This window comes from Rhinolophus ferrumequinum, chromosome 10 (genome assembly GCF_004115265.2).
Source record: "Rhinolophus ferrumequinum isolate MPI-CBG mRhiFer1 chromosome 10, mRhiFer1_v1.p, whole genome shotgun sequence".
NCBI classification, from domain to species: Eukaryota; Metazoa; Chordata; class Mammalia; order Chiroptera; family Rhinolophidae; genus Rhinolophus; species Rhinolophus ferrumequinum.
Window position 1 is genome coordinate 80,116,465 of NC_046293.1, and position 26,796 is coordinate 80,143,260.

The 26,796-nt window shown below is 37.0% G+C and overlaps 3 protein-coding genes across 6 annotated transcripts in view; 1 reads left to right on the top strand and 2 right to left on the bottom strand.

Moving 5' to 3' along the window:
- The window catches only part of C10H12orf50 (chromosome 10 C12orf50 homolog), a 38,640-nt gene extending 24,697 nt beyond the window's left edge, over positions 1–13,943 (bottom strand). For 2 of the 3 annotated variants that reach the window (XM_033116928.1, XM_033116927.1), the window contains exons 1-4: positions 13,832–13,943; positions 10,811–11,095; positions 7,845–7,964; positions 7,385–7,505 (exon numbers count right to left, since the gene is read on the bottom strand). In XM_033116928.1, the coding sequence (XP_032972819.1) occupies positions 7,385–7,505; positions 7,845–7,856 (133 nt within the window). In that variant the 5' untranslated portion in view covers positions 7,857–7,964; positions 10,811–11,095; positions 13,832–13,943. Of the gene's footprint in view, positions 1–7,384; positions 7,506–7,844; positions 7,965–10,139; positions 10,431–10,810; positions 11,096–13,831 lie in introns of those variants that run through there. The other variant, XM_033116926.1, reaches the window with a different exon arrangement.
- On the top strand, positions 13,921–25,115 carry C10H12orf29 (chromosome 10 C12orf29 homolog). Its single transcript, XM_033116929.1, has 7 exons — positions 13,921–14,154; positions 16,949–17,066; positions 19,446–19,541; positions 20,323–20,439; positions 22,107–22,304; positions 23,322–23,491; positions 24,793–25,115. Exons 1-7 carry the CDS (start codon positions 14,065–14,067, stop codon positions 24,979–24,981), a joined length of 978 nt encoding a protein of 325 aa, XP_032972820.1. The 5' UTR covers positions 13,921–14,064; the 3' UTR covers positions 24,982–25,115.
- Positions 25,116–25,261: 146 nt separating this feature from the next.
- Positions 25,262–26,796, bottom strand: part of CEP290 (centrosomal protein 290) — an 88,899-nt gene continuing 87,364 nt past the window's right edge. For both annotated transcript variants that reach the window (XM_033116923.1, XM_033116924.1), the window contains one exon: positions 25,262–26,037. In XM_033116923.1, coding sequence (XP_032972814.1) covers positions 25,810–26,037 — 228 coding nt within the window. In that variant the 3' untranslated portion in view covers positions 25,262–25,809. The remainder of the gene's footprint in view (positions 26,038–26,796) is intronic.

Consider the following 26,796-nt stretch of genomic DNA (forward strand, 5'->3'; position numbering starts at 1 on the left):
ATTGTTTTTTTAAGCTCCCAAGGTAATGCTAATTGGGACCCAGAGTTGAGAACCTCTGGATTAGGCGAACTGCAGATGTGGTCCTTGTATGTAGATGTATGTATTGTATTCATTCATTCATTCATTCATTCATTCAATGTATGCAATTTTAGAAGCACACTGGACCATGGCTGAGAAGAGACACAGTGTCCAGTCATGATGAAGAGTGGCTCATTCAAACAAAATTGTTCAAGCGTCAACCTTGTGTGGGATATGGCATTTACTCAATCTCTCACCTTTTCTCCCAAAGAGGAAAGAACTGAGTTGAACAGTTTTTTTTTCTCATAACCATTAATAATTTTTCCATTAAGAACTGAGTTGAACAGCTTTTTTCTCTCATAACCATTAATAATAACTGTGTAAGACAATGTCTTACTCTGTGTAATAATTGTCTTAACTACCCCCCCACACACACACACAAAATTAGACTATGTTTTGCCAATTCAAATATTCAAGTCAAAGTGTCTGTCAAACTATTTAAAAATCATTTATTAGACAATGGTTTCTTAAGACTTGGAACAAAATGGTCAAGTACACGTATTTGTTTAGGCGAGATCTTCTAAAGTGAGCTGATCCAAAGTTCATTTAAAGTGGCCAAATAGTCAGTTGTCCAAGACACTGACTTAGAATAAATGAGAATGAAATATCCCATTTAATTGTTCATTATAGAATAACATGGTAATTAGCCAAAGAGATGAACAATTGCTTCAATGTTTCAGCCACTGTTTTGAACAAATCGACCCTTTGCAAAATTGAGGGAGTCTCTTAAGGGAAACAGGTTTTCTGAGTACACTAATCTCTAATGTATACCATGGGAAAAAGAAGAAGTACCTACCATGCTTGCAAAGAAAATATGAAATGTACTCAGAAATGCCTAGCTAATTCTTTTAACTATAATAAATATCAACTGATTTATGTTTTCTTAGCACTATCATTTGGTTTAGCAATGATTTGCTTTGAAACTGGTTTAGCAATAGTTACATGAAATATCTTTCAAAAGAGTCCAAAACCCTTTTTAATTTGCTAGCAGGTTAAAGTTTAAATTGTGAAAAGGCTGACTGGCAGTTTTATGTTCTCTGACAAAAAATGCCGAACTCTTGACAATCACACTTAGTACTTAAAGATAACATACAACGACAAATCAACTAATGAAAAATTGCTTTTGGCAAGCGCCTCATTGTGAAAGCACACAACTGGTGTCTTAAAGAGGCATTGTAGCTCCAACTCACCCACTTAATATGGACCACTTGATAGGTCGCAATTCCTCAAGCAAAGACCCTACAAATTGTCATAGGTTGCACATTTAAATGCCTATATTTACCTTATGTTAGCCTAAGAGATAAAATCACACATAAATTGCACAATGCTATGTGAATCGATACTTGGTTGTATTTTGCTAGCAAAAAAAAAAGTCATAATCCCATCCTGAATTTATCAATCATATGCACTTACTGAAAACATAAAAATGTGGATTTTTAATAAAGGTACAATTTCATAATGCAATCTTTGTCTAAGGTGAGGAGATTTATGGTCCTATTTTTAGTTAATATGAACCTTAATGGATAGGTGTTCCAGGAAATAGCATAGGACATATTAGTTCTACAAATGATCAAATTATACTTTTTGAGGTATTGAAATATTTCCAAAATGTACAAATAATATAGTAGTTCAATACATAATTCAACTGAGCTTAGTAGTTTCCTGCAGTCTAGAAACTGAATCCTCTTTCCTAGAGCACAGAAGTGTGTCTCGGCAAACAGAAGATAGTTGCTTGCTTAAAACAAATACATACTGTTCAGAATTTCCTAGGGTAGAAAGGCTACTATGTATCAATAGGTAATATTAGGTTCCTATGTTAGATGCTTGGGATTCATCAGTGAGCAAAGAAAAGATTCCCGTTTTTATGGAACATTCATTCTACAGGGAAGAGTCAAACAATGAAAACAGATGTAGTAAAGAAAATGATAAGGGTATGGCAAAAAGAAAAGCACAGCAAGGCCAGGAAGATTGGGAATGAGTAGGGAGGAAGTGGGGAGGCTGATTACATCTCAAATAGAGTGTTCAGGATAGACCTCATTAAAAGGTGATTATTTGACTAAGGCCTTGAAGAGGTAAAGAAATTAGCCATAAAGACGCTGAGAGAAGAGCACTGCATGCAAAACCCGGAAAGTAGGAGTATGCATGCCTGCTGTAGGAAAAGCAAGGTAACCAGTGTGGCTGAAACACAATGAGCAAGTAGAAGAGTTTTAGAAGATAAATTCAGAGAGAAAACAGATCAAGTAGAGTCATTTAAGCGTTTGTTAGGACTCTTATTTTACTCTGATTGAAATGAAAAGCCATTGGAGGGGTGACATCTAATTTATGTATGAGTATCACTCTAGCAACTGTGCTTTGAACAGACGTAAAGATACAAGAGTTAAAGCAGGGAAACCAGTTAGGAGGCTACTACAGTCATCCAGGCATCAGATGACGATGGTGGCATGGCTCAGCGTGGGCACAATAGAAGTGATGAGGAAAGTCAGATTCTGGATATATTAAGATAGTAGAGTTAACAGAATTTCTATATAGATTAGACTTGGGGTATGAGAGAAACAGAGAATGTGAGGCTGATTCAGATGACGTGAGCAAGTAGAAGTATAGAACTGGCATCAAACCAAGCAAGACGGGCCGTGGATATAGCAAGTTTGGGAGTACAGAGGTAAAATCATGAGTTTGAACATGTTATGTGAGAAATGTCTATTAGTCATCCAAGTTAAGAGTCCAAGTGAGAAGTTGAATACAGAGATGTGAAGTTCAAGAGAGAGAGAGAGAGTTCTGGAATGGATATGCAGATTTGGGAGTAATTTACACGTGGAACATAATCAAAGCCATGAGGCTGGATGAGATTACCAAGGAGCAGACAGAAGAAAAGAGAACCAAGGACTAATTTCTAGAACATTCCACATGTAAGAGGTTGGGAAAAGAGGGAAAACCAGCAAAGGAGAGTGAAAACAGAGCATTAGATAGACAGGAGTGAAACAAACAGGGTATGCTGTCCTGGAAACTAGATAAGAAAATTGTATCAATGAGGAAGGGGGATCAAATGTTCAAATGTGTCAACTGCTAATGGTTCAAGTTATGTAAGGACAGAATTGACTGCTGGATGTAACAATTTGTATATCATTGGTGAAAAAATGGCTAAATAGCTTGATTTACAGGGGATTAAGAGACAGTGGCAGGGGAGGATTTTATAACAGCCAGGATAGATAACCATTTTGAGGAGAATTGCTACAAAGGGAAAGAAAAAGAAAACTGGGGTGGTAGCTTGTGAGAAAATGGATCAAGAGAAGTGAGAATTTTTCTTTTTTAATAATTAGAGAGATAAATACACGCTTGTATGCTGATAGGGATGATCTAATCATAATGAAAAAATGATTATGTAGAAGAGAGAGTGAAGAATTGTTGAATCGGTGTGCTTGAGTAGATGAGAGGGAGTAAGATCTAGCCAACAAATGGAAAGATAGGCTTTAGGTAAGAGTATGGACAGCTAGTCTTTGGTAAGGAGCAAGTACAGATGGTAATAGGTGGGCAGATGTAGTGATGGAAACCTGTGGAGATTCTCATTAAAGTTTCTCAGTTCAGTAAGACATAAGACCACCACCTGGGAGGAGGGGTTGGACGTTTAAGGAAAAGGAAGAAGCTATGAAATAATAGTCTGGGGGAGTATGAATGAACTGGGGGAGTGTCATGTAGTATGATTGGCAGACAGCATTAAGGTCTCACTTGAGGTTTGTGATCATGAATTTAACCCAATAAGCATGGTTGGATATTTTTCTGCAGCTATGTTCAACTGTAACAGATTCCAGCACTGAGTGAGTAGTCCCCTGAGAGTTGTGTTTAACCAGTGTTATGGTTGCCAAGCAACTACAGTGAAGCCAGAAAGGAGCAGGAATGTGGAAGGTCTGGGCAAAAGGACAGATTACCAGACAGAGGTGAGGGAAGCTATCCAGGGGTGAGGGATTGTGAAAAGATGGCACAATCAATGAATTGGAGGTCCCGGTGGGTTTGAAGCTATGTTTAAGTCAGGATACTAGGACTGAAATAGAAAACTAGGTCATAGTGTGAAATGCATGTAATTGATATCACGGGGTAGGGGGCAGTAGTTGGCCTTCAGAGTAACTAAGAGAGAGTGACATGGGAGTAGAATAAGATCAATGGAGGAATTGAGCTCAGGGAACTGAGAGGTTATGGGGATGGGTAGGTCATATATTTATATATTGAAATCACCAAGAACTGACGCAAGAGTATTTTTAGAGTTACAATGAGCCAGGAGTTCATACTTTTAAAAAATAAGGAAGAAGGTCCTGGACAGACGTAGACAAAAGCAAAAACAGCAATACTGTTATATTAATGATATAGGCTGTTAACATGGGGTACAAATTTGATGGTTTTAAGCAGTGGCAGAGAACAATTTGAAATTGGCAATGAGGACCAAGGAAACCTTCTACCTCACCTCCAGGTCAAGTGGTCCTTGAGAACTGGGAGAATACAAGGCCACTATTTGGAGAGTGCTGCAGGAAAGGAGGGTTCTCAGCAGGGAAATTACTCTTAATTACAAAGATGAAGGGAAAGTTGAAGGAAAAAGTTGAGAAAGACTTCTGCTGATACTGGAATGTTAGAGGGGAGGATGAAGGGGACCAAGTAAGAATAGGAGTGAGTCATGTGAAAGATGGGGTTTCTGGTATGAACTGGTGTGAAATAATAAAACATTCCCATATTGGTCTGCTCCCCCAGTTCCTGGCACAGAGTTCCTAGAATCTTGTAATTTCCTAAGTAATAAATGCACTGGGAGCATCTTTTGATCTAATATTTGGTCTTCGACCCTGGCTCCCGACACAGAATTTGTAAATCCCTTGGAATTTCCTGGGTAACAGGAGTGCCTTTTGTTCTAAGAAAGTGACTCCTGGTGGGCTCCTGGACAGCTTCAGGATGGGGGCAGGTCACCAAAACTGGGATTAGAAGCTTGGAACTTTCAGTCTCCCTTTCACCTCCCCCCATGCTCTGGGAAAGAGAGAGGTGCTGGAGGTTTAGTTAATAATTATCATGCCTATTATGATGAAGCCTCCATAAAATCCCTAAAGAACAGAATTCAGAGAGCTTCCAAGTTGTTGGACATATCCATGTACCACGAAGGTGGCACGCACACCCCAGCTCCACAGCGACAGGAGTTCCTGTGCTCTGGCCCTTCCAGACTGCCACTGATGTATCTCCTCATCTGGCTGTCATCTGTATCCCGCATGATATTCTTTATTATATAATAAACGAGTAAACATAAGTAAGAGTTTCTGAGTTCTGTGAGCTCGTCTAGCGAAGGATCGGTCTAAGGACAGAGAGATCATGGGAACCTCCAATTTGTAGCCAAGGTAGTTGTGGGTAACCTAGGGACATGCTACTGGCAATTGATATCTGAAGTGGGGTGCAGTCTTTTGGGATGGAGCTCCTAACCTGTGGGGTCTAAGCTAACTCTGGTTAGTGTCAGAATTGTATTGAATTATACGAACACCCAGCTGGTGTTACAGAAAATTGTTTGGTGTTGGGAAAACAAATCTACCCATCTGGTGTTAGAAGTGTTGTGGTAGTGGGAGAGTAAAGGAGAAACTCATGAGTGTTATTGTTTTTTCCTACACACACTGACATAAATAGTCCTGGTGAATTCAAAACAGGTAAGTGGATGTGATGAGGCTGTGCTGCAGGATGAAATGGGTGTGTGGGGCTCCCTGCCGTCTCCTGCAGGTAGAGGAAAGGAGGTTTGAGGAAGCAGGGTATTAGCAGCCTGTAAACCCAGCTTCTCCCTTTCACAGTGGAGGTAGGTAGCTTCGGGGAAGGGTTTGGTTCCAGTGCACGAATCTAGTTTTCACCCTATGAGAGAGAGGAAAGCTTACTCTGAGACTCAGCCTCAGCCTTGACACCTGTTGATGAAATTGAGATTTCTAGAAAAGCCGGAAGTTATCTTCTGACTCCCAGATTCTATCTCTCATAGAAGAGAATAATGAAACGCATCCTTACAAAAACTTAGCCCAAGGCATGTCTTACAGTGGGGAGCCAAATAATTGTCATTTACACACTCTACGCTTTCTTTGCCCAGACATGAAATCTTTGTTTCCCTCCAATCCTCAAAGAGCTGGTGTAGAAGATAGTAATTTTACCCATAGACCATTAAGATTCAAACAAACTATTAACTAGATACAAAGAATTTAGTACAACTTTCCTCATGAAATAAAATCACACCAAACGTACACCAACAAGACCAAGTCAATCACTTAGTAGATGCAAAACTTTCATTCCAGCAGATTACCTTTCAGTAGTCATCTATCCACCCCCATCCATCTACCTACACATCCAATTTTACTGAGCATGTGTGCTCCAGACACTGTGCAAAGCATTGGTAAGGAAACTAGTTAGGATCCCCGTCCTTGTAATGTTTATAGTCTAGTGAGGAAGAGAAACATTGACCAAGGTATTACATATGATGAATATGAGGAGGTCAGAATTTTCCAGAAGAATATAACAAGGGAACCAAATGTTTAGTCAAGGATTATCTGGAGCCAAATTTTCAAATCCCAAAGTACTGATACCCTGTAGGTTTACTTCCTGAACTATTCCATCAGGAAAAATGTGGTGGCCATAGCAGGAGAATGGAGTAGCTACAACATCGGGGAACCCTCACACCCCCAGCTCATCCTAACGCTAGGTTATTGCCATTCAGTTTCAGGGTATAGACTTACCTGCCGCCCCGCACCCCAGAACCTAGTGTAAGGCTCACCACATAGCAGAATCGCAGTATCATTTAGTTGCATTGAATTGTGCCACAGCTTTTGCAGCAGTGGAATCGCATTTTCTTTACCACTGAAGTCTAAGGAAGAACCACATATGCAGCTGTTCTTGTAGAAGCAGAAATGTGCAAACCAGAGTATGCTCTTGCTCTCCCCACTTTTGAGGTAAGTTTTCTGCACATTCAAAGTGGCAACAGTCAGGCTATGACTCCAGGGTCTGCCTCCAGTTATGTGATGCTTTGCTGAGCAAGATACAATTTCCTTCTACCTTTTCAGATGAATAAAATCCACTTTAGATACACATGGTCAGAGGAAGTTTAACTTGCTCTTGGTTCACTTCATCTTATTAGCTACTTGATGGCTCATTCTAAACCTCATCTCATGATTCTTGATAGAACCCTCCCAAATTATCCATTGTCTATTAAACTGTATTACTCACCTTGTCGTATTTTACTCAATGTGTCATTCTATGCTGCCACCCCCAAACCAGGTTATGACATGGCATGTCTATGTTATTCAAAAAATGTACTCACTGCTACTTGGTGGTAAAAATAATCCATTGATATTTCGAGGTTTGCTGTGATAAAAGATACAACTGATCTTCACACAACCAAGAGGTTGAGTTTCCCAGAAGCATGAAATACTGCAGTTTTGCTAGACAAAGGAAGTAGGGGAAATGTAATGATCAGTTGCAATAATCATAATTAATACCATGTACTACAACACAATACAAAGTGACAAAAACTATTGCAATTACTGATTTAAGATGGCTTTCAATGTTTCTAAGCTCTGCTATCTAAAAGATGCAATGGATATTCCTGAAACATATTCCTGCATTTTTCTAAGATTTTAAATTGAGCAAAGTGAAAACGCCTAAAATTAAGTAGTAGAAAAAAGAATTATTTTTTCTCTACTGTGTTACAGAAGTATAGCTCCGTATCATTGAAGGGAGACCCTTCTAACCAATAGGCATTTGATGCTGAGTTATTCTACCTGCATCTCCATGTGTCTAAATCTGCAAAGTGGATCTAAACATTTTCCTTCTCTCCATAATGAGCACACAGTGTCATTGCCAAGGGCCTCTTGACAGTGTCGGAACCGGCACTGGGAACCCTAGAAGGAAAAGGGAAACAGTGTAGACAACTCAGTATGTCAATATTAGTTTTCAACAACAGTGGGCTGCTAATTAATTAAAGAAAATATGAGGAGATCAAATTAGAATCACACACACACACACAAAAAGAAAACATGCTAAAGATATAAGGCCATAAGTCTAAAAATTAACAAATGAGTCTACTTTTAATAGTGAGACACTGACAATATAATCTAGTTAAACAGTACAACATGCCACAAGTCACTAATCAAATGCTATTTTTTGTTATCCTTTAATCTGTGTGGTTCACTCAGCATAAATATATGAGACCAGTGATACTTTTGATCCAAGGACAGAACAATTTCTCTTTCTGAATAAAACCAGTTACATATATTTTTTTAAATCACCAGTCATATTTTAATTGTGGAGATGATCTCTATTCCTCAATCTTTTTATTAAATAAATGTTTTCTTAGTCTACACAGATTCTATTAAGTGCATTTATATAGGGAAAGTGAATGAAGCTTAAACTTTAGATTATTACGGAATTTTAAGTAATTATCACATTATGTTACATTGCATTAAGTATACGGGGGTGCCAATAAAATGTATACACATGACTTTTTTTACACATTCATCTTTTGTTATCAGTAAATATTGAATACTACAATTTTAATACAGTTTTTTCCTTGTTTAAGAAGTGTATACATTTTTTTGGCACCCTCTGTATATGCTTTTATGCCCTTGGTCTACAAAGATAAGACAATGGTGCCAATACATATACACACCAACATCTATATACCAACAATATATAACAGATATTAGATTATTTTAATTGGCTGCTATTACTTTTTTTATTCTTTGTCTTTTACACGTAGATCCAAAGTTGGAAAAACTGTAGGTCATTGTTTTTTGGGCAGAGAGGTAGGTAATATACAACAAAAATATTCCATTAAGTTCATCCTTCTTTTGACACGTTCCATGATTGTTTCTTATCTTTTACAATCCTTTTCTCCCATCTTCACTGTCTCAACCTTGCAAAAATGGATCTGTACCTCTTGTAGCACAGGACAATACACAGAGTCTAGAAAAACCAGTATTTGGCCTTCTGGCTCCATTACTTGTTCATAGTCACAAAGTCAATACATTACTCACCTTCTTTGTGCCTCGGTTTCCTCATCTGTAAAAGGGGAATAAAATGCCTTCCTCACAGATTGTTGTAAAAATTATGTCAGATATAGTATTGTGAATGCTATTATTATTTGTATTTATTCATGTAATTATTTACTGAGAACTTACTACCCATCAATCAGTATGCTAAGTACTTGGCGAAATAGCAGTGAAACAGACAAAACCCTCTGCCCACATAGAATATAAATCTATTATTATTTTTCATCCTCGGGTTTAAACATACAGTAATAGGCAACAGAAGTGTATCTAATTCTTACAGCGAAAGAAGTTGATTCCATTCAGGTTTCCTAGTAGAGATGAAACACCTTAAACCAGACATATCATGTCTTTCACTGGGTTTATTCTGATATCAGCATGAAGCCTCAAACATTGAGTTTCTAGATTTATTTGGTTTCATTGTAATCCATTAATCCTAATCTCTTAGATTAAATATTTTCCCCCATTTAACTTAATAAACTTTAATTCATACCTGACTAATTTATTTATATTATTTCTTTTCCTTTTTCCATGATATGTTTGCTATTACTTTGACTTTTGACAGGGGAAAATTCAGTAATTGGGTTAATGAATTTCAAATAAGGAATCAATTTGATATATATTAACTAAGTTTGATAGTGACCTAATTTATTTGAGTTTATATAACTGAAATCACACTAACCAAACAGTGTGATGTATCATGTAATGTTTCAATATTAGGAATGTGATGTCTCAAAGAGCCTTAATACAGGCAAAACTATCACATGAAGATAAAAAAGCCATAGGCATGTAAATGGCATATATAAGTATATTTTCAAACAAATCAGAATTTTAAATCATCCCAGATTTCCTCAGAGAAATTCAATATACCAAAAATAACTGATAAGCTTTTACTTCAGATTTTAAATATGTAAAATATTTTACAGGAAATAGTAAATTTTGATTCAGCAATGCAAATTATTGCCTTATCTTCCTTCATTTTATTGAAAAGCTTTAACATGTGAATACTGTAAATTGTATAATATTTACCTTCATGCATGTGGAATTAAAAAAGAAATAGCAGTCATTCCCAACTTCTGCCATTTTCAATTCTCTTGCTGCTAATCCAATGTTTTTTTAATATAAAAATTGCAGGGATATAAATATAAGAACTATCAGTGTGTAAGGGGGGAAAATAATTTCTTTTCCGCAGTTTTTCAGGCTATCAGTAGTATTCCTTTAAAATTGACCTCCAGTTGACAGTATATTACACAATAGATAATTCTTAAAGAAATTTAAATTAGAAGATACCTTCTCTAGCTTTGCAGAAATGTTGAAAGTGGTTGCTAGTAAGCACACACACTCAAACTTCCAGAATTTTCCTCAGTTACCAAATCCATTGTTTGCTCATCAAAAATGACCTCACATGTAACTGTAGGTTACCTTAGTGAATCCTGTGCAGTATTTCTCTTACTCAATTCTGGTATACTAACCAAAAATGGCTAGTAAAAATGAAATAGTATATTTTCCTTCAATGTTCTGATTGAATATGGAACATAAACTAGTTCATAATTTCATAACTTGAAAGTATTAAGTATTTCACAAATAAATGGCTATTTTCTAAACCTCATTTCTATATATGGTTTGAAAACAAAACTAAAATTTTAAACAGAGGAGATATTATCTATATTCCAAGATAAATTATTTAAATATGTACTCACCACTATCCACTGACATGGAGAAAAAATATTCAGATTGCGATATTACAATAGGTATCTTAAAATAAATTAAACTACTTATTCATCTTGTAGCTATATTCCATTCATTTTTCATCCATCATAAAAGGAGGAAGAGTTTCTTCCTAAAGCAGAAAGATTCCAGAGCGCTTGCAAATTTTGAGAATTTGTTGAAAGCGAAGTGAAGTACTCTGAGTCTCAGAATGAGACATTTCAATCAGCAGTTGAGGTCTTTCTTCATCTTAGTATCTTTACTAAAAGTACTAGAACCTAGAAGAAATTAATAAAAATATTCATAGTAGGTGACTTAGAAGATGTCATTGAGATGTCAGATTATACTAGATCAAAATAGGTTTTTAAATTGCTATGTACTCTTAATTGGAAACTTAAAAGATCAAGACATATGGATTTCAATTTTGTCGAAGTAAAACAACTAACTTGGTATGAACTGTTTGAATACAGTGCTTTGGGGTAAAAATCGAGGAAATAAAATAAGAAACTATTGTTTGCCACAATTGTAAATAAGAGAAAATAAAAAGAACCAGGCAGTAGTAAAAGTAAATGAAGAAGTAGAGAGTAAAGATTTGGCTATCCACTTGAATATATTAGCAAAGAGTTATGGAAAAATCTACTGTCTTGCCTTTTGCTTTGTTCTACCTTCTAACTCTACAACAAAGTATCCATCTTAAGCACATAGGATACTGGGAGAAACACCCCTAGGAATGATCTTTGCCTCCAGAAAAACTCCCTCTCCACCTATCAACTTTTAGCTGCACTGGACTATTTCCAAATACTGTTACCAAGAACACTATTGTATGATTACATGTAACACCACGATTACAGCCATTGTGAAAATCCATCTTTTACATTGGGGAGAGGCTGACATGATGTTTTTACTTCTTTAAGTACGTTGTAAACAACTATATTTCATTAGACACAGCAAAAACAAGTCAAACTAAATGGGATTTTTTTTTTCTGTCATTGCAAAGAACAGTAAATAGATCTGTACATTTCGGTAGTCTTTAGAATGACTGGAGCCCTAATCTCTCTCTCTTTTTTTTTTTAACTCATTTCTTCTGCTGCCCCCACACCCCCACCTCTCCTTATTCACTTCTTTCCTGTTGTAGAATTCATTCTAGTCTTCCAGGGAAAGCTATGACCATACGCATGAGGATTTTTACTCCCTTTAATGGAGTAATGGGAAATTTGCCTCTGCAGCTGGGAGTAGGCACAAAAATTCTGTAAGCATTTTGTGTTGGCCAAGGTAAACTCACATTAAGTAACTTTCATCTTAGGTGCATGCTAGAACACTACTAATACATCAAAGAAGAAAATCTTTCTTCCAGTTTGTAATCCAATAACACCACTTTAAGTGGGGGGCTGGTAGTTACTCCTAAATGGCTCTTCAGACCGATGAGAATCTGACAAAACTGTTGGCTGTTGCTGCCCATCCAGAGTGGGAGTCGGTTTATAATTGTGAATTGGTCCTGTCGCTCTCTCCTGACTTGAACTCTTGTTTCCGCCAGAGGCTTTGCTCCAGGCACTAATGAAACCAAAGCACTGGAAGTAAAAGAGTGCTTCTTGAGGAATGATTAGCCTTGAGGCTACTATTCAGAAAGCAACTGGAATGTTTTAGAAGATGACCCTTTCTCAGAAATGACAGAATGTTGCATCTAGAAGATTCTGTGGCAGTTTGGGAAATGACAGTTGATAGCTGTGAGGGTTAATTAATTGTTGTTGCTTAAGACTTATGAAACAAGCTGCTTTTTAGGATTCCTTTAGAGGAACAAAAAAGTCAGTGGTTCTTGACTATAAAATGCTAAGGTTTGGGTCTCAAGATCTTGCCGCCAGCATCAGGTATACCCACTAATAAAATTTTTTTTTGACCATTTTGTGTTTTCCTATGAGAACATCAAACATAGCAGAAAAAAAAGTAAAATACTTTAAAATGGCAAATCTCTTTTTTCCTCTGTCTCCTCTGAATCCAGCAATCAAAAAACTAAACTGTTTTCAGGGATATTTTATTCTTTGTTAACTCCCTTATTTATAGATACTCCAAGGGAGACAAAGTTGTTTATTTTTTCCATTGGCTAAGACAGCAAAATGCTGTATAGTATGGTACTTGCAGATAAGACAATTATATAAATGAGACCTTTTCCTTGTCCAGGCACATAAAAAACGCAGTACTCAAAACTCCCCTATTGAAGATTATTAGCTTCGATGAGATGGAAAGGCTATTATTACTAAGTATTTAACGTTTATTTTATTCAGTCATCGACTTTCTTATCACTATATGCCAATATTCTTTTGAGCAATAATCAAAGATGTTTTTAGCTCTGTAGTCGATTGACTACAACTACCGAAGCCATTTGGACTCTGTTGGAGCTCATAGTTAAGATAAATGAGACTTCTATGAAAAAAATTGAGATCAAAATCTGGTTATTGGTGTTAGTGTGATTTTGGATTAGTTTAAGGCTAAGCTTTGCACTCCATAATGATCAGAACTAATTTTGCCTATATTATTGCGCACAATGAGGCATAATCCAAATGTCAATTATTTTTGCCCCAGACGTTTTAATTGTAGTGTTTTCTAACATCTTCCTGGGATGTTGGTTTTCATTCAGCCTTCGGATGACTCTGGATATTTCTAAACTTCTACACTGCTTGCGCCAGGAACTTTATTAATGATAACAAGCAAGTAGGTTTCCTCAGAATGGTGTTAAATCACCATTGAAATGATTCGTTATTTATAACTGGATAATATTTAATTTTCATAAATATCGTCGGTTACTACGTGTGGTTAAGCACACCCTCCCAGAAACGGATTTGTTTTTTTACGGTCCTTAGAACGCGAGGGAACGCGAGGGAACGCGAGGGAACGCGAGGGAACGCGAGGGAACGCGAGGGAACGCGAGGGAACGCGAGGGAACGCGAGGGAACGCGAGGGAACGCGAGGGAACGCGAGGGAACGCGAGGGAACGCGAGGGAACGCTCGCAGGAACGTACCTCGGGGGTATTTCGGCTCCAGCACTACAACTCCCAGAAGGCGCTGCGGCAAAGGGGCCGCTTCCGGGCGGACGTCCCCGCCCCACGCTCGGTGTTTGGGGACTTGGGCGCTGCTGCCGTTCCTGGGCGTGGAAGTGTGCGTGGCTTGAGCGCGGCGGCTGATTCCTCTGTCCGCCCGGACCCGGCGTTCCTCAGAGGTTCGCTTTCCAATCCCACTGCCTATTGGGCCCGCCATGAGGCGCCTGGGCTCGGTGCAGCGGAAAATGCCGTGTGTGTTTGTGACGGAAGTGAAAGAGGAGCCTTCCACCAAACGGGAGCATCAGGTACTGAGGAGAACTGGTCCGCGTGGGCAGCCGCGCGTGGGCTTCTCTCCGCGGGGCTGGCTGCGCTTGAACCCGGCGAAGGCGCCCGGGCGCGTCGGAGCCGCCCTGTAGGCCGGGAGCTTTTAGAGGTTTCCTAGGGGAGGGATCGGGTAGGAGTCTGCGCCCTCATCTCCGGGTTCTGGTATCTTAGTTGCAAGGGAGGAAATCTGCGAGAGAATTTTTCTGATCAGGCGATTCAGACTTGCCCTCGCGTGGAAATTGAAAACCCCCATCTTAGTTAATACTCCTTTCTTCTCAGGTTACTAGCTTTTGAGGAAGACCCCTTAAGTATTTACCACCGCAGCCCAAGCTTTACTTCTTTTCAAGAGTGTGGTGACAAAGGGGAGTTTTTAGGAGACTTGCTTTGCATGTTTTAAGACTTGCTTTACCTGGGAACCGCCGTCAGTGTTGACAACCAGCCTAATGAGGTCGCTGAGGATCGGACCTCAGACGCTGTTACCAGTAATCGCCTACTTCGTTCTCATTGTGGTGTTCCCCTCTCAAGGTTTTCTGTTCTCTCAGCGCCGAGGTTTACACACAGAGGGACCTTCGTAAATACATGGTGAACGGATAGTAACCTGTCTCGGGATAATGCTGGACTACGTAGCCCAGTCCTCGATAGCAGAATCCCCAGTTAAGAGTTGAGCGCTTCCAACTCCGCATACAAAGTCAGCAGGTACATTTGACCTCGACCTCCAGCCCTCTGACGTCCTTCACGCCGGCCTCCTCCTCATCTTCCAGACTAAAAAGACCTTTAGGCGTCGACCGCCCTGTTATCTCGAGCTCCAGTTTCTAAGACCAGACACGTGGTAGGCGCTAGATAAATATTTGCTGAGTTAAAGAATGAACCCTGGCGTCATTTTCTCCCCGTTTTCCATTCACTTGATGCTTTATACCTTACAGCATCTCGTTCTGCCCTCCTTTCAGCTGTCATCACTGTTGTTAGGGTTCTTAGTATTTTATGCCCTACTTATTAGTGCACAACCTGATTGTTCTTGTTTTGTCACCAGAATGATCATTATTATGTTCTTTCCTGGTCAGAACCCTACAGTTTCTACTGCAGTAATTGTCAAGGTTTTATTTTTTTAAGCTCTGATAAACCTAATATATACATGACACATCGCCATCACTGGAGCTGTGATTCTCAACTCTGTACGCTGCGTGGGGGTACAGTTGGTAAAAGTACCTTACACCAGGAAAACTAAACCCTTTGTCTTGTCCCTCTGCAGTTAAGAATAGCTTACAGTATTGCTTAGACCAGAGCTTACAGTTCCTGAACTATAATTCAACGCTTCCTGTTCATCAGGCCCCATCTATACTCTCTGACCTAACTTAGTGGGAATTCGCTGTTCTAGCAAAGTCCTTTTACTCCTGTTAGCATACCAGGCACAATCCTGTCCCTGTGTTTTTACTTATGGTAGGAATGCTGCCAGGATCACCTCCAGAATTTTTAATTTTTTGAATCAGACCTTCTCTATAAACTCCTTGTTATCCCAGTGACTTTGCCTACCTAGAAATTGTAGAGGACTCTATTCTCTATTAGTTTTTATACACACATGCCTTATTTTTCCAGTCATATCTCAAAGTCTTTAATGGCAGGTAGAGAAGGTATCTCCTGTGACTCTTGTCCTTTGGACACGTCCATAGCAGAGGGTGGTAGATAACTTATTTTTATGGAAGGGATATTTATACCCCTCAGGAGCTCCATGAGCAGAGTGGACTCCTCCCTAGGATCTTTGATAAATTTGCACACAAACACACACTCACACTCACTATTGGGCTAAACCTTCTTAGTTTTACCACCACAAGTTAAACTGATATCCTCTGATTCTGGTGTCATAAGTTAGTGATAAATCCCCCAGTCATTCAGTTTTATCCTAAAAGTACTGAATCAGTACCAGAATGGGCTACTGTCGTAAGTTTACTCAACTCTAGAACTCCCACTTACAGTCTTAAGCCTGTACATACCGGTATAATGTTTATATTGTGCAGTGTTTTTTCACATTATGTAAGATGAACGTTACATCAAATAATTTAGACTATAAGACGGTGACATAAGCCTTACTCAAAAATAGAAATACAGATGAAAAGTTGGTAGGAATTGTAGAAACAGTCTTACTCAAAAATAGAAATACAGATGAAAAGTTGGTAGGAATTGTAGAAACAGTCTTTCAAAAAATTCTTGATCCTCTTTTGTCTTGTCTTCCTGTCAGTAGAAAGGCCATAAATACGCAAACAGTTTGCTACTAATAAAGCTGAAAGGGTCCCTGTTTGTTTTCCTCCTTAGCACTTACCACACCTAACATTGGATTACACGTTTTGTTACTGTTCTCTCCCTTGTTAAAATGAAAATTCCACCAAAGTCAGGGACTTTTTTGTTCACCTGTATATTCCCTACGCCCGAGGGCAACGCTTAACCTATTTGGCAAATAATTGTCAAGTACATGATTGAATACACTGAACACCTATGTTAGGGATGCAGCACTGCGAGGAAGGTTCCTGGTGTCAAGCTTATTATGGTGGAAAAGAAACGTGAATAATTAAAAACCTGTGTGGAAAAACAGGTATTGCTGTGATAGCATAGAAAGGAGGAGGTGATTCCTGAGAACTTCACCGACAAAATATTTTTAAATTGTCTTGTAGAATAAACAGGAGCTTGCCCCTTAGAACTAGTGAAATTAAAAACAGTCCAGGTGAGTGTTGAAGGCATGGATGCTCTCTGTGTTAAACCAGTTTTCTCTTTCTGTCTTTTAAGCCATTTAAAGTTTTGGCAACTGAAACTATAAGTCACAAGGCATTAGATGCAGATATACACAGTGCAATTCCAACAGAAAAAGTGGATGGAACGTGTTGTTATGTTACTACCTACAAAGGTAAAATAAAACTATACTATAAGTGTTTATGTTTCTTAATCACTTTACAAAGTATATGTATATCCGAAATGGGGCATTTGCTCTTCATAAATCCTTGGAAACCTAAGTATAAGTGCAAAGGAATAAAATCACAATTGTTATTTATTACACCGGTGTACCTCTCTCCTTTCTTGGGGGAGGAAAGGAAGGTAAGTAATGTGTACTTAATACCCATTTAAAGGCCATACAGTATTATAATTGCCTTATATGTGTTATCTCTGATTTGCACAATAAATTCTCTGGTTCACAGATACAGAATGTGAGACTCAGAGAATTTAAGTAATTTGTCTAAGACCATATAATTAATGAATGGCTGAACTGGTGATAGGACCTGGGTTTGTGTGACCCTACAGCTGATCCCAGTGCTGATTCCATTGGTTTTTATTACTATTAATCTCTCTTATTTTTCTAATTACTTTAAAAGAGGAAGAAACTGAAATAGAAATTGTCAACTGTGTTAAGGGAAAAAGTGTTTGAAAAGGGGAAATATTCTTTGTGATTTCTTTTGGATAGTGAAATTACCTCTCAATTCCAGCAGGAGAGATAGAACAGTTAAATGCAAGTTAGACACATTTCTTGGATTAGGAATTATCTTCGTTATATAAAAATGAAAAAGTTTTTCATTTTTAATTGTGATAAAATACACGTAACATAAAATTTACCATCTTAATCATTTTTAAGTGTACATACAGTCCAGTGGTGTGTATAGTTCATCTTGTTGTACTGCTGTCATCACCCTCGATTACCAGAATGTCCATCTTGCAGAACTGAAACTATGTACCCATTAAACAACTCACCATTCCCCCTCCGTCCACCATTCTGCTTTGTCTCTATGATTTTGACTACTCTGGGTACCTCATATAAGTGGAATCATCCAGGATTTGTCTCTTTGTAACTGCCTATTTCACTTAACATGATGTCCTGAAAGTTCATCCATGTTGTAGTACATCAGAATTTCCTTCCTTTTTTAAGGCTGAGTAATAGTTGGTATTTTGTTTATCCATTCGTCCACTATCGCATACTTGGGCTGCTTCCACCTTTTGATTGTTGTGAACAATGCTATGAACATGGTGTAAAAAATACCTCTTTGAGACCCTGCTTCCAGTTCTTTTGGGTATATACCCAGAAGTGGAATTGCTGGGTCATATGGTAGTTCTGTTTGTAATTTTTTGAGAACTTCCATTCTGTGTTCCATAGAAGTTGCACCATTTACATTCCCACCAACAGTGCACAGGGTTCGAATTTCTCCACATTTCACCCACACTTGTTGTTTAGTATAAATAGTAGCCATCTTAATGGATGTCACTGAAATGAATTTTTTGTTTACTAGTAAAAAGAACCTAAGGTCCATTCAACCAGAAATGACAATATTAATTTTAATCTAGTTCTTTTATATTTATATTAAGAAACTTCAGTGTCCATCATTGTGTGTGATTATTTATAATGATGGCAGTTGAGTAAGTTGGATTGCTAAAGAAAAGTCAGAGGACCCAAAATGACAATGCTTACAAATCCACAGTTTGTTACAGGTGAAAGATACATAATATAGCACCAGTATTAAAAGTAAGGGTGTACATCACACCCAAAGACTATTTCACAGCAAAGGGTCGGGAGAGGTTAAATGAAAGCTCTTCTTCCCTCCCCCTCACCCAAACCGTCCAGGCCCTGGCAGGACACACTCTCTGTCAAATCAGGAACCCCTGATGTGTGCAGGGAACACCTCTGAAACATGGAACACAAACTGGAGTCTCAGGTGGGGATTTTTGTTTCATTGGTCACAAAGGCATCTTCCTGCTAAGTAACCAGCACCAACAGCAGAGCCCTCCGGGCGTGTCACTGAGACAAGGAGCAACTCCCTGGGCTCACTGTCACTAATACAAAATGCTGTCACACTGCCCTGAAACTTCCCGTGTTGCTATTAATGAAGGTTTCATGCCTTGACCAGTGGTCAGAGCCATGCAAAACAGCTTAGCCAAAATCCAGATCTTCAGGAATGAACCCTCATGTCTCAGGGAAGGTATGAATACAGTTATCTGGTTATATTTCCATTTAGTAGAGGTAGCTTCAGTTTCTCACAAATGCAAGTTATAACAACAGCTTGCAATGTCCTTATGAGAGGGTCACGTATTTGTTTAACTAAAGATGGAAGGCTTACATCAGGTGCTGCTAGGTAGGATTTGTCTGTTAGACTGCGTATTTCACTTTGTCTTCTAGGGTTGCTTCTCTTGGAGAAGATGACCCTACTGTTTATTGAAAAATTTTATTCTGAAAGTTTTTCAAGGTAAGTTTTATTGTTTGCCATTTAATACTTTTCTTTTTCTTTTATTATTATTTTTTTAGGTCGGCCATATCTTTGGGCTCGACTAGATAGAAAACCTAACAAAGTAGCTGAGAAAAGATTTAAAAATTTTCTACGTTCAAAACAAAACTCAAAAGGTTAGTGGGTCTTTTTAAAAAAGCTTTTCATGATTTAAATAGCTGAAATTTGTGACATTTCTTGCTGTGCTGTTTCGTTACGTTATATCCTTTTGTATAATTTAAGCACTTTGGAAAAAGAAGAAAATTAGAATTGAGTATCTTTGTATGTAAAAGAACATTAAAATATTTTTAAGTGTTTCCCTAACATTTCTATGTCTCTTCATTATAGTATATCAATTTTTTAAAACATACAAATTACTATATATATATATGTACATACACATATATATACACACACACGTGTGTGTGTGTGTGTGTGTGTGTGTATAAAATAATGAGCAACATATTTTGATTGCCTAAGTGACAAACATGCAATTTTATAATCAGGCACAAATCTCAAAAGATTATTAATATTTTTAATCATTAAATTAAAATACCTGTAGATATTATATAAGTAGATACATACATTCATCATTGCATATCTACTCATTCATATATATATATAATCTATATATTGGTATTCATAGTACATTAAAAATTCATCATAAATCTATACATACTGGAATATTGGCTACTGTATTTAGACTGTTACCCCTAGTTACAGATGCTGGTATGTCCAAATTTGAAAATTTGAAAGTGTTAGTCCCCTAACCCTGAGAAGTTAGTCACACTGTAGTGATAATGGAGAATCATTATATGATACCTGATATTATGGGGCTTATTAGATAGTCCCACTTTGAATTTGTTCAGGATTATATGTGTTTTAAAGTATCGCCACATATAAGATTCTCTCTTTCAGAATTTTTTTGGAATGTTGAAGAGGACTTCAGACCTGTTCCAGAGTGCTGGATACCAGCGAAGGAAATAGAACAATTAAACGGAAATCCGATGCCTGATGAAAATGGACACATTCCTGGTATCATGAAATCTCTTCTAAAATGCAGTTTTGTGTTTACTGGGATAAAGAACAAAAGATCCATTTGATTGGAAATTACAGAATTTAATTTTAATCTGGTTCTTCAAAGTATTTAATCTGTTTAGCACACAATTTCTGAGTCTAATTTGTGTGAAGCTTAGTAATTTATACTAAAGATGTTTTGTATCGAGAATATCCTCTCAGTTTATAATCTTTCTAAGATGGACAGTTGACTGTAAATAGACTGTCAAAAATTAGTAAAGCGTTGGGAGGGAAGGGCCTTGAAGATGTTGTCAGGATAGATTAGATGATTGACCTTGTCTGAAGTGAGATAATTGAGCCTTTACATTTTAGATTGGCGCTAACAATATGTGTATATTTTTTGCAAAGATCTTAGAAGACTAATTCAATTAAGGGAGGTGAACATAGGTGTCTCACAAGTAGTTTTACTAGGGGTGGGAAAATATTTGCAAGTGTGCTGAGTAAAAGGGTACCCCAGATTAAGGTTCAGTTTAACAGACATGTCTTGAGTACCTATAATGTGCAAAGTACTCTTAGGTTCTAGTAATACAAACATGAAGATCAGAGCCCTTGTCCTCAAAGATCTTGTAGACATTAGGGAAATCCACCAATAATAGTTTAAGAATGAAAAGAGTACACAGGTACAGTTGGAGGGAAGAGGAAGCATTAAGGTTCAACCTGTGATGGTTAGAGGCTTCTAAGGGGAGTGGACATCTATACTGAAGCTTGAGAACAGGAAGTTAGCTGGCAAGGAAGAGGGAGGGTCAGCTTAGGCAAACTCTCCTGAAGAGATCATGAAGTCTTTTGGAAATTTTATTTAATACTTCATTCTGGCTGGAATGTTTAGAGTGTATGACATTTGAAGAGGTTATAAAAATTGAGGCTGGAGATGCGGTATTCCATGTAAAGGGATTTGAGGTTAATCCTAAAGATGATTATTAAACGGGTACAGCAGAACTAAATTTAAAATTTTAAAATAGAACTATGATTAAAATGGGTGGGTTTCACTGGAGACTAGTAGACCAACAAAGAGGTTATGACATTCATCTGGGTGATGAAGGCCAGAGATATGAGGGTCACAGAGGCGTAAGTTCCAGTTTCTTTTTTCTGTAAGGAATTCTCCACAATGAGGAAGTCTATCCAGGCAACAGAATTTGGGAGGGAAATAACCAGTACTTGTATTCTGTCTTTCTTCAATAAATGTGGAATCAATATATCTTTAAGTAAATATTAAAACAGTACAATAAACTGGAACAGTTACTGCATATAGCTGTTGTCCCTGAAACTGAACAGAAGGTAGAGAAAACTTAAAAAAATAAAAAAAGGTTTTCATGCTGTCTTAGAATAGTGCTCAGTTCTTATTGAAAAGGCGAATTTTCTAGTAGAAGAATGGTGGGTGCTCTGTAGTGAATAATCAGATGAGTTAATTCCTCAACAGAATCAAAAATGAAACCCTATAATTAAAAAAATGATTATGATTAAAAGAGTAGTAAAATTGGTATTTCCACTGATTTTGAAAGTGATACCTGTGTGTGATAAGAAATCTAGAAGGTTCGGGAAATTTACAACAAAAATAAAAATTACCTTAAGTCTCAGTGCAGAGAAAAACAATATAATAAAAAAGCACTTTTTTCTTTAAATGACAGGTTGGGTACCAGTGGAGAAAAACAACAAACAGTACTGCTGGCATTCCTCTGTAGTTAACTATGAATTTGAACTTGCCCTGGTACTGAAGCATCATCCTGATGATCCTGGTCTTTTGGAAATCAGTGCAGTGCCACTGTCGGATCTCTTAGAACAAACACTGGAGCTAATAGGAACAAATATTAATGGAAACCCATATGGTGAGTAAAGCCATTTTTCTCTTTAGTTACAGTAACTCACTTATAAAGAGAACTGCCTAGGTTCAATTTAAACACATACACACGCTAAAGAAATGACCAATACATTTGAGTAAAGTAACCTAGGATTATAACCATTTCTGTTAATTTTATGTCCATGGAGAAATTTCACCATTTTATTAATCCAAAAGGTTGATTTTAGCCTCCTGTTCTTTTCTATAATAACACTAACTATGTATGAAAGGTAATTATTCAAGTGTAATTTGAATTTTTAAAATTTAGGTGAACTGAGCTGAATGAAAATCACGATGTACTTTTCATGGCTGGGTAATTAATGTAGCATTAATTAATAACTAAGCATAAAATAAGTAAAGAATTGGCAGTGAATAGCATATGAAGTTATGATGAATTGAGTACAAGTCCTGAGGGCACTTTGGAGTCCACTGTTGACGGGAATGGATGAAGACAGATCCAAACACATTAAAGCTGGAATGGCACAATCCTATCTAGAGCTGAGAAGCAAACTGACTGGCAGGTGGAAAGAAGCTAAGATAGTAATTATACAAGTCATCGGATACGGCGTAGCTGTTTGGCAAACATTGAATTATAGTGTAATGTGGTTAATGGTGTATAGCAGGAGTTGGCGGACTTTTTCTATAAACGGCCAGATAGTAAATATTTAGATTTTGTGGACCAGACCTCTGAAACAGGCCATAGATGGTACTTAAATGAATGGGTGTTCCATTGAAACTATTTACAAAAACAGGCATCTGGCTGGATTTCACCCATAGGGCAGTTTGTGAAGCCCTGGTGTAGAATACAGGAAGGTAGAATTTAGATATGATGGGATAAGGTGCCATTTTTGAGTGAGAGTTCTTGTAGTATTTCTCTCTTCAAGGAAACCAGCTAAACTTTTTGGTAAATTTATTCTTAATATGTTTTAAAAGGTTTTTTAGTTAGATAAATTTTCTCATTCTTTTTGAAACCTTTGTGTGGCTAATGGAAAATTTTACCATATAGGGTTAGGAAGCAAGAAGCATCCATTACATCTTCTTATACCACATGGAGCATTTCAAATAAGAAATCTACCTACCTTGAAGCACAGTGATTTGTTGTCCTGGTTTGAAAGCTGCAGAGAGGGTAAAATCGAAGGAATAGTGTGGCACTGCAATGATGGCTGTTTAATCAAGGTAATGGCAGAAAATAGCTTGTGGAATTATGTCATCTTATGTTACTGAAACAAAGAAATGGCACTAAAATACTCTCTACACATTGCAGTATTTCTGATGCTGCAGTAAAGAAATTTAATTCCCTCACCGCATGTGCCGTTATTCTTTACGCGATGTTTCCCAGCGTGTATTTATTTATTCTATGGGGCATTGGTTCTTCTAGATGTACTTCAAAATGAAAGGGATAAAAATGTCTGGAAACCCCGCGTACTGCATACTCCCTTCTTGGGAATTCACATTGCACTTCAGTGCTCTCTGAGGCATGCTGCACTAACTTAGTTTAATTGAGCATTTCCCAAACTTACTTGGTTATAGAATTAGTTGAGTTAAGAATGCCAAGGGTCAGAGTATAAAGGATGAATTATTTTACACCTTGAACCCTTTCTGTCTGTCTCCTGGACTTGTCTCTGATTTCTCACAGGTTCCTGAAATTTGTCATGTTCAAAACTGGACCTAGTCACATCAACCCCCTGACTCCAACAATTAATTCACTTAAGCCAAAAACTTAGATAGCATTTTAACCCCACTCTCCATTACTTCATACATCCATTTATCAGTTCTTAAAGATTCTGATGATCTATTGAATCTGTATATTTCTACCCAACCAATTAGCTGTTAATTTTAATTTAAGCCAAGATTCATGCTGGAAGTATTATTTCATCCTCTTAAACGTTAATTATCAGTCTTACCCCTGCACACTCCATTCTTCATGAATGAATGAGAATGTTATTTCCCTGCATAAAACTGTTTAATAACATTAAGACTTTTCATGATCTGGCCCCTGGAACTTGGTGGAACTGCCCCTACCCCATCTTCTACACACCCACATTGTGTATGTTGTAACCATACCGAACTAATTGCAGAGAAAAAACACCATTGTCACATGACATTCCCTTTGATTAGAATGCCTCCCCACCCACATTTTTCAGTTTGCTAGCTTCTGTACTCAGCAACAAACTATTATTCATTACATTTTTATGGATCCCCTGATTATGTTCCTGGCGTGTTTCCAGGTGCTGGAAATATAGAGTCAACAAAACAATGTCTCTGCCTTCATGAAGCTCACATTCTAATAGGGAAGATAGACAGTAACAAGTAAATATGTAATATGTCAGGAGGAGAACAGCTATGGGGAAAAAAAGGGTAAGATAAGTGGAGCCTTAAATAGTGCCTGACAGATGGTAGGCACTCAATGATAAATATTTGCAAGTGAATAAAGATAATACAAGAGAAAGCTGGTATCCTTTTTTTTCTCGTTTCAGGTCCATCGCCATCATCTTGGCTTATGCTGGCCAACTCCAGATACTTATATGAATTCAAAACCAGTAATTATCAACATGAACCCATACAAATATGACTATGCTTTTGATACTAAGTGTTTGTTTAATCATTTTTCAAAAATAGATAATCAGAAATTTGGTAGGCTCAAAGATATAATACTCGATGTGTAAACTGGGAAATGCAATTAAAAACCACCTTCATTATTATATTTGAATCTTGAATATTCTGCCATGTTTAAAAAGTTCCTATTGTTCAGTGTCTGATGTAGCAATATATGCCTTCTAACAGTTGAAGAAATGAATTTCCCAGTTGCAAATATCTTCTCAGAATCTTACTTATAATCAGCAAATGAACTTTAAAATGTAAGTAATGGTAAGTTCCTCAGCTCGTACAAAGGTTGGATTCTGTCCACTATAACTGAGTGGTAATTTAAAGACAACAATTAAACTAACAATTTTGGATAGTTTACTTTCAAAATTAAATAGTTTAAGCTGAATTTAACCTAATCTTGCAGACATTTAACAAAACATGGCTCGACCTCATATTTGTAGAGATATATCTATCTATCTATCTATATATAGATAGATAGATAGATAGATACATATAAAATTATAGATACACAGAAAATTTGAAAATCTTAACACATATATGTAGCTAAGTCTATATAAAACCCAATTTTAAATGTTAAAATTTTTGTTAAAGTTTATCCTCATACTGTTTAAAACTTAATCAAAACATTATAAATGTACAGAAATTCACCGTAGATCATTGCCTCTTTGATAGTCATAACTTATTCTAAAAATCTTCAAAAATATACTTTTCTAATATGTTAAAAATTTCATATAATTTTATTTACTAAAAATTCCAATTTAGGTAGAGGCACAAGGTACTGGGAAGGAAATCATGTAGGTCAGAGACTTGCTTGATTTCCAGATGGAATTTTAACTTATAAAGTTAATAAATAGTTAAATAATTTAAAACTATAGTTATAACTGCTCTTAATTGGGGAAATTAACAGAACTTCCCTCTTCATCTTCAGACTGTTCAGAAGCAGCAACAGGACTAGTTAATTCAACTCCAAATTGTTCAGAAAGTTTTTTTAACTTTTCTTCTAAAAGAATATTTTTTTTCACTTCTTCTTTGTAATTATACTTCAGATCTTCAATTTCTTCAAAAAATGAAGGATCAAAATTTTCCAGTTCTTTCTTCAGCTTTTTTATTTCCTCCTAATAGAAACATATTGTCCTTAATTATATACATATATAATGCACTCTTTAGGTTTGAACTAAAGAGACTTAATTGCAAACATGAAAGCCAAAATAACCTGAGTAGTCAAATACACTTATAAAGGCAGAATTATTTTCTTAAGATTTTGTTAATAAGGTTTCATTGTACAGTATAAGTAACCTGTTAACTGTCAAATCAAATTATTTTTTGTACGTTATGTCCCAGTCTTTGACTAAAATTTTTTAGCTCTTAAATTGGGATTTTATCTTTCTCCAAAGGCAGTACACCCTCAGATAATCTCAGTGAGGCAACCAAAAAAACTTGGCTGTTCACAACATGGAGGTTGTTTTGGTCAAGATTCTTTGGCTTAGATCTCACTTATATTTTCTTATTACAAATACCTAGTTTTTAAAGAATAATGCTCAACTTCTTATAAATATATTTATGATCAGGGAAACGCTAGGGCTTCTGCCTGGCTAAGAGTTATACATCTAGTGAAGAGACAGTTTGAGCTTCAGCAACCATTTAGAATAGCCAGCTATCATACTTAACTCCCATAGCAAGCTCTTTTGTTGTCTTTACAGATTTCTTAAACAGATAAAGCATAGCATAAGGGAAGGGAACTATTCCTGAAAAGAATTTCAAAAATAAAAGACACTGTTTGCAATGTGACCCCAAAATTAAGAAAATATTAAAATAATGATCTATAGTTGTGACAATTAAAAAATTTTCTCTTATCTGATTTGTTTTATCTCAAT

Excerpts from the sequence above, each read along its gene's own strand:
- C10H12orf29 (XM_033116929.1), top strand. The coding sequence starts at position 14,065 with ATGAGGCGCCTGGGCTCGGTGCAGCGGAAAATGCCGTGTGTGTTTGTG. Across the intron at positions 19,542-20,322 it reads TTCAAAACAAAACTCAAAAG|AATTTTTTTGGAATGTTGAA; the intron begins GTTAGTGGGTCT and ends TCTCTCTTTCAG. Across the intron at positions 20,440-22,106 it reads TGAAAATGGACACATTCCTG|GTTGGGTACCAGTGGAGAAA; the intron begins GTATCATGAAAT and ends TTTAAATGACAG.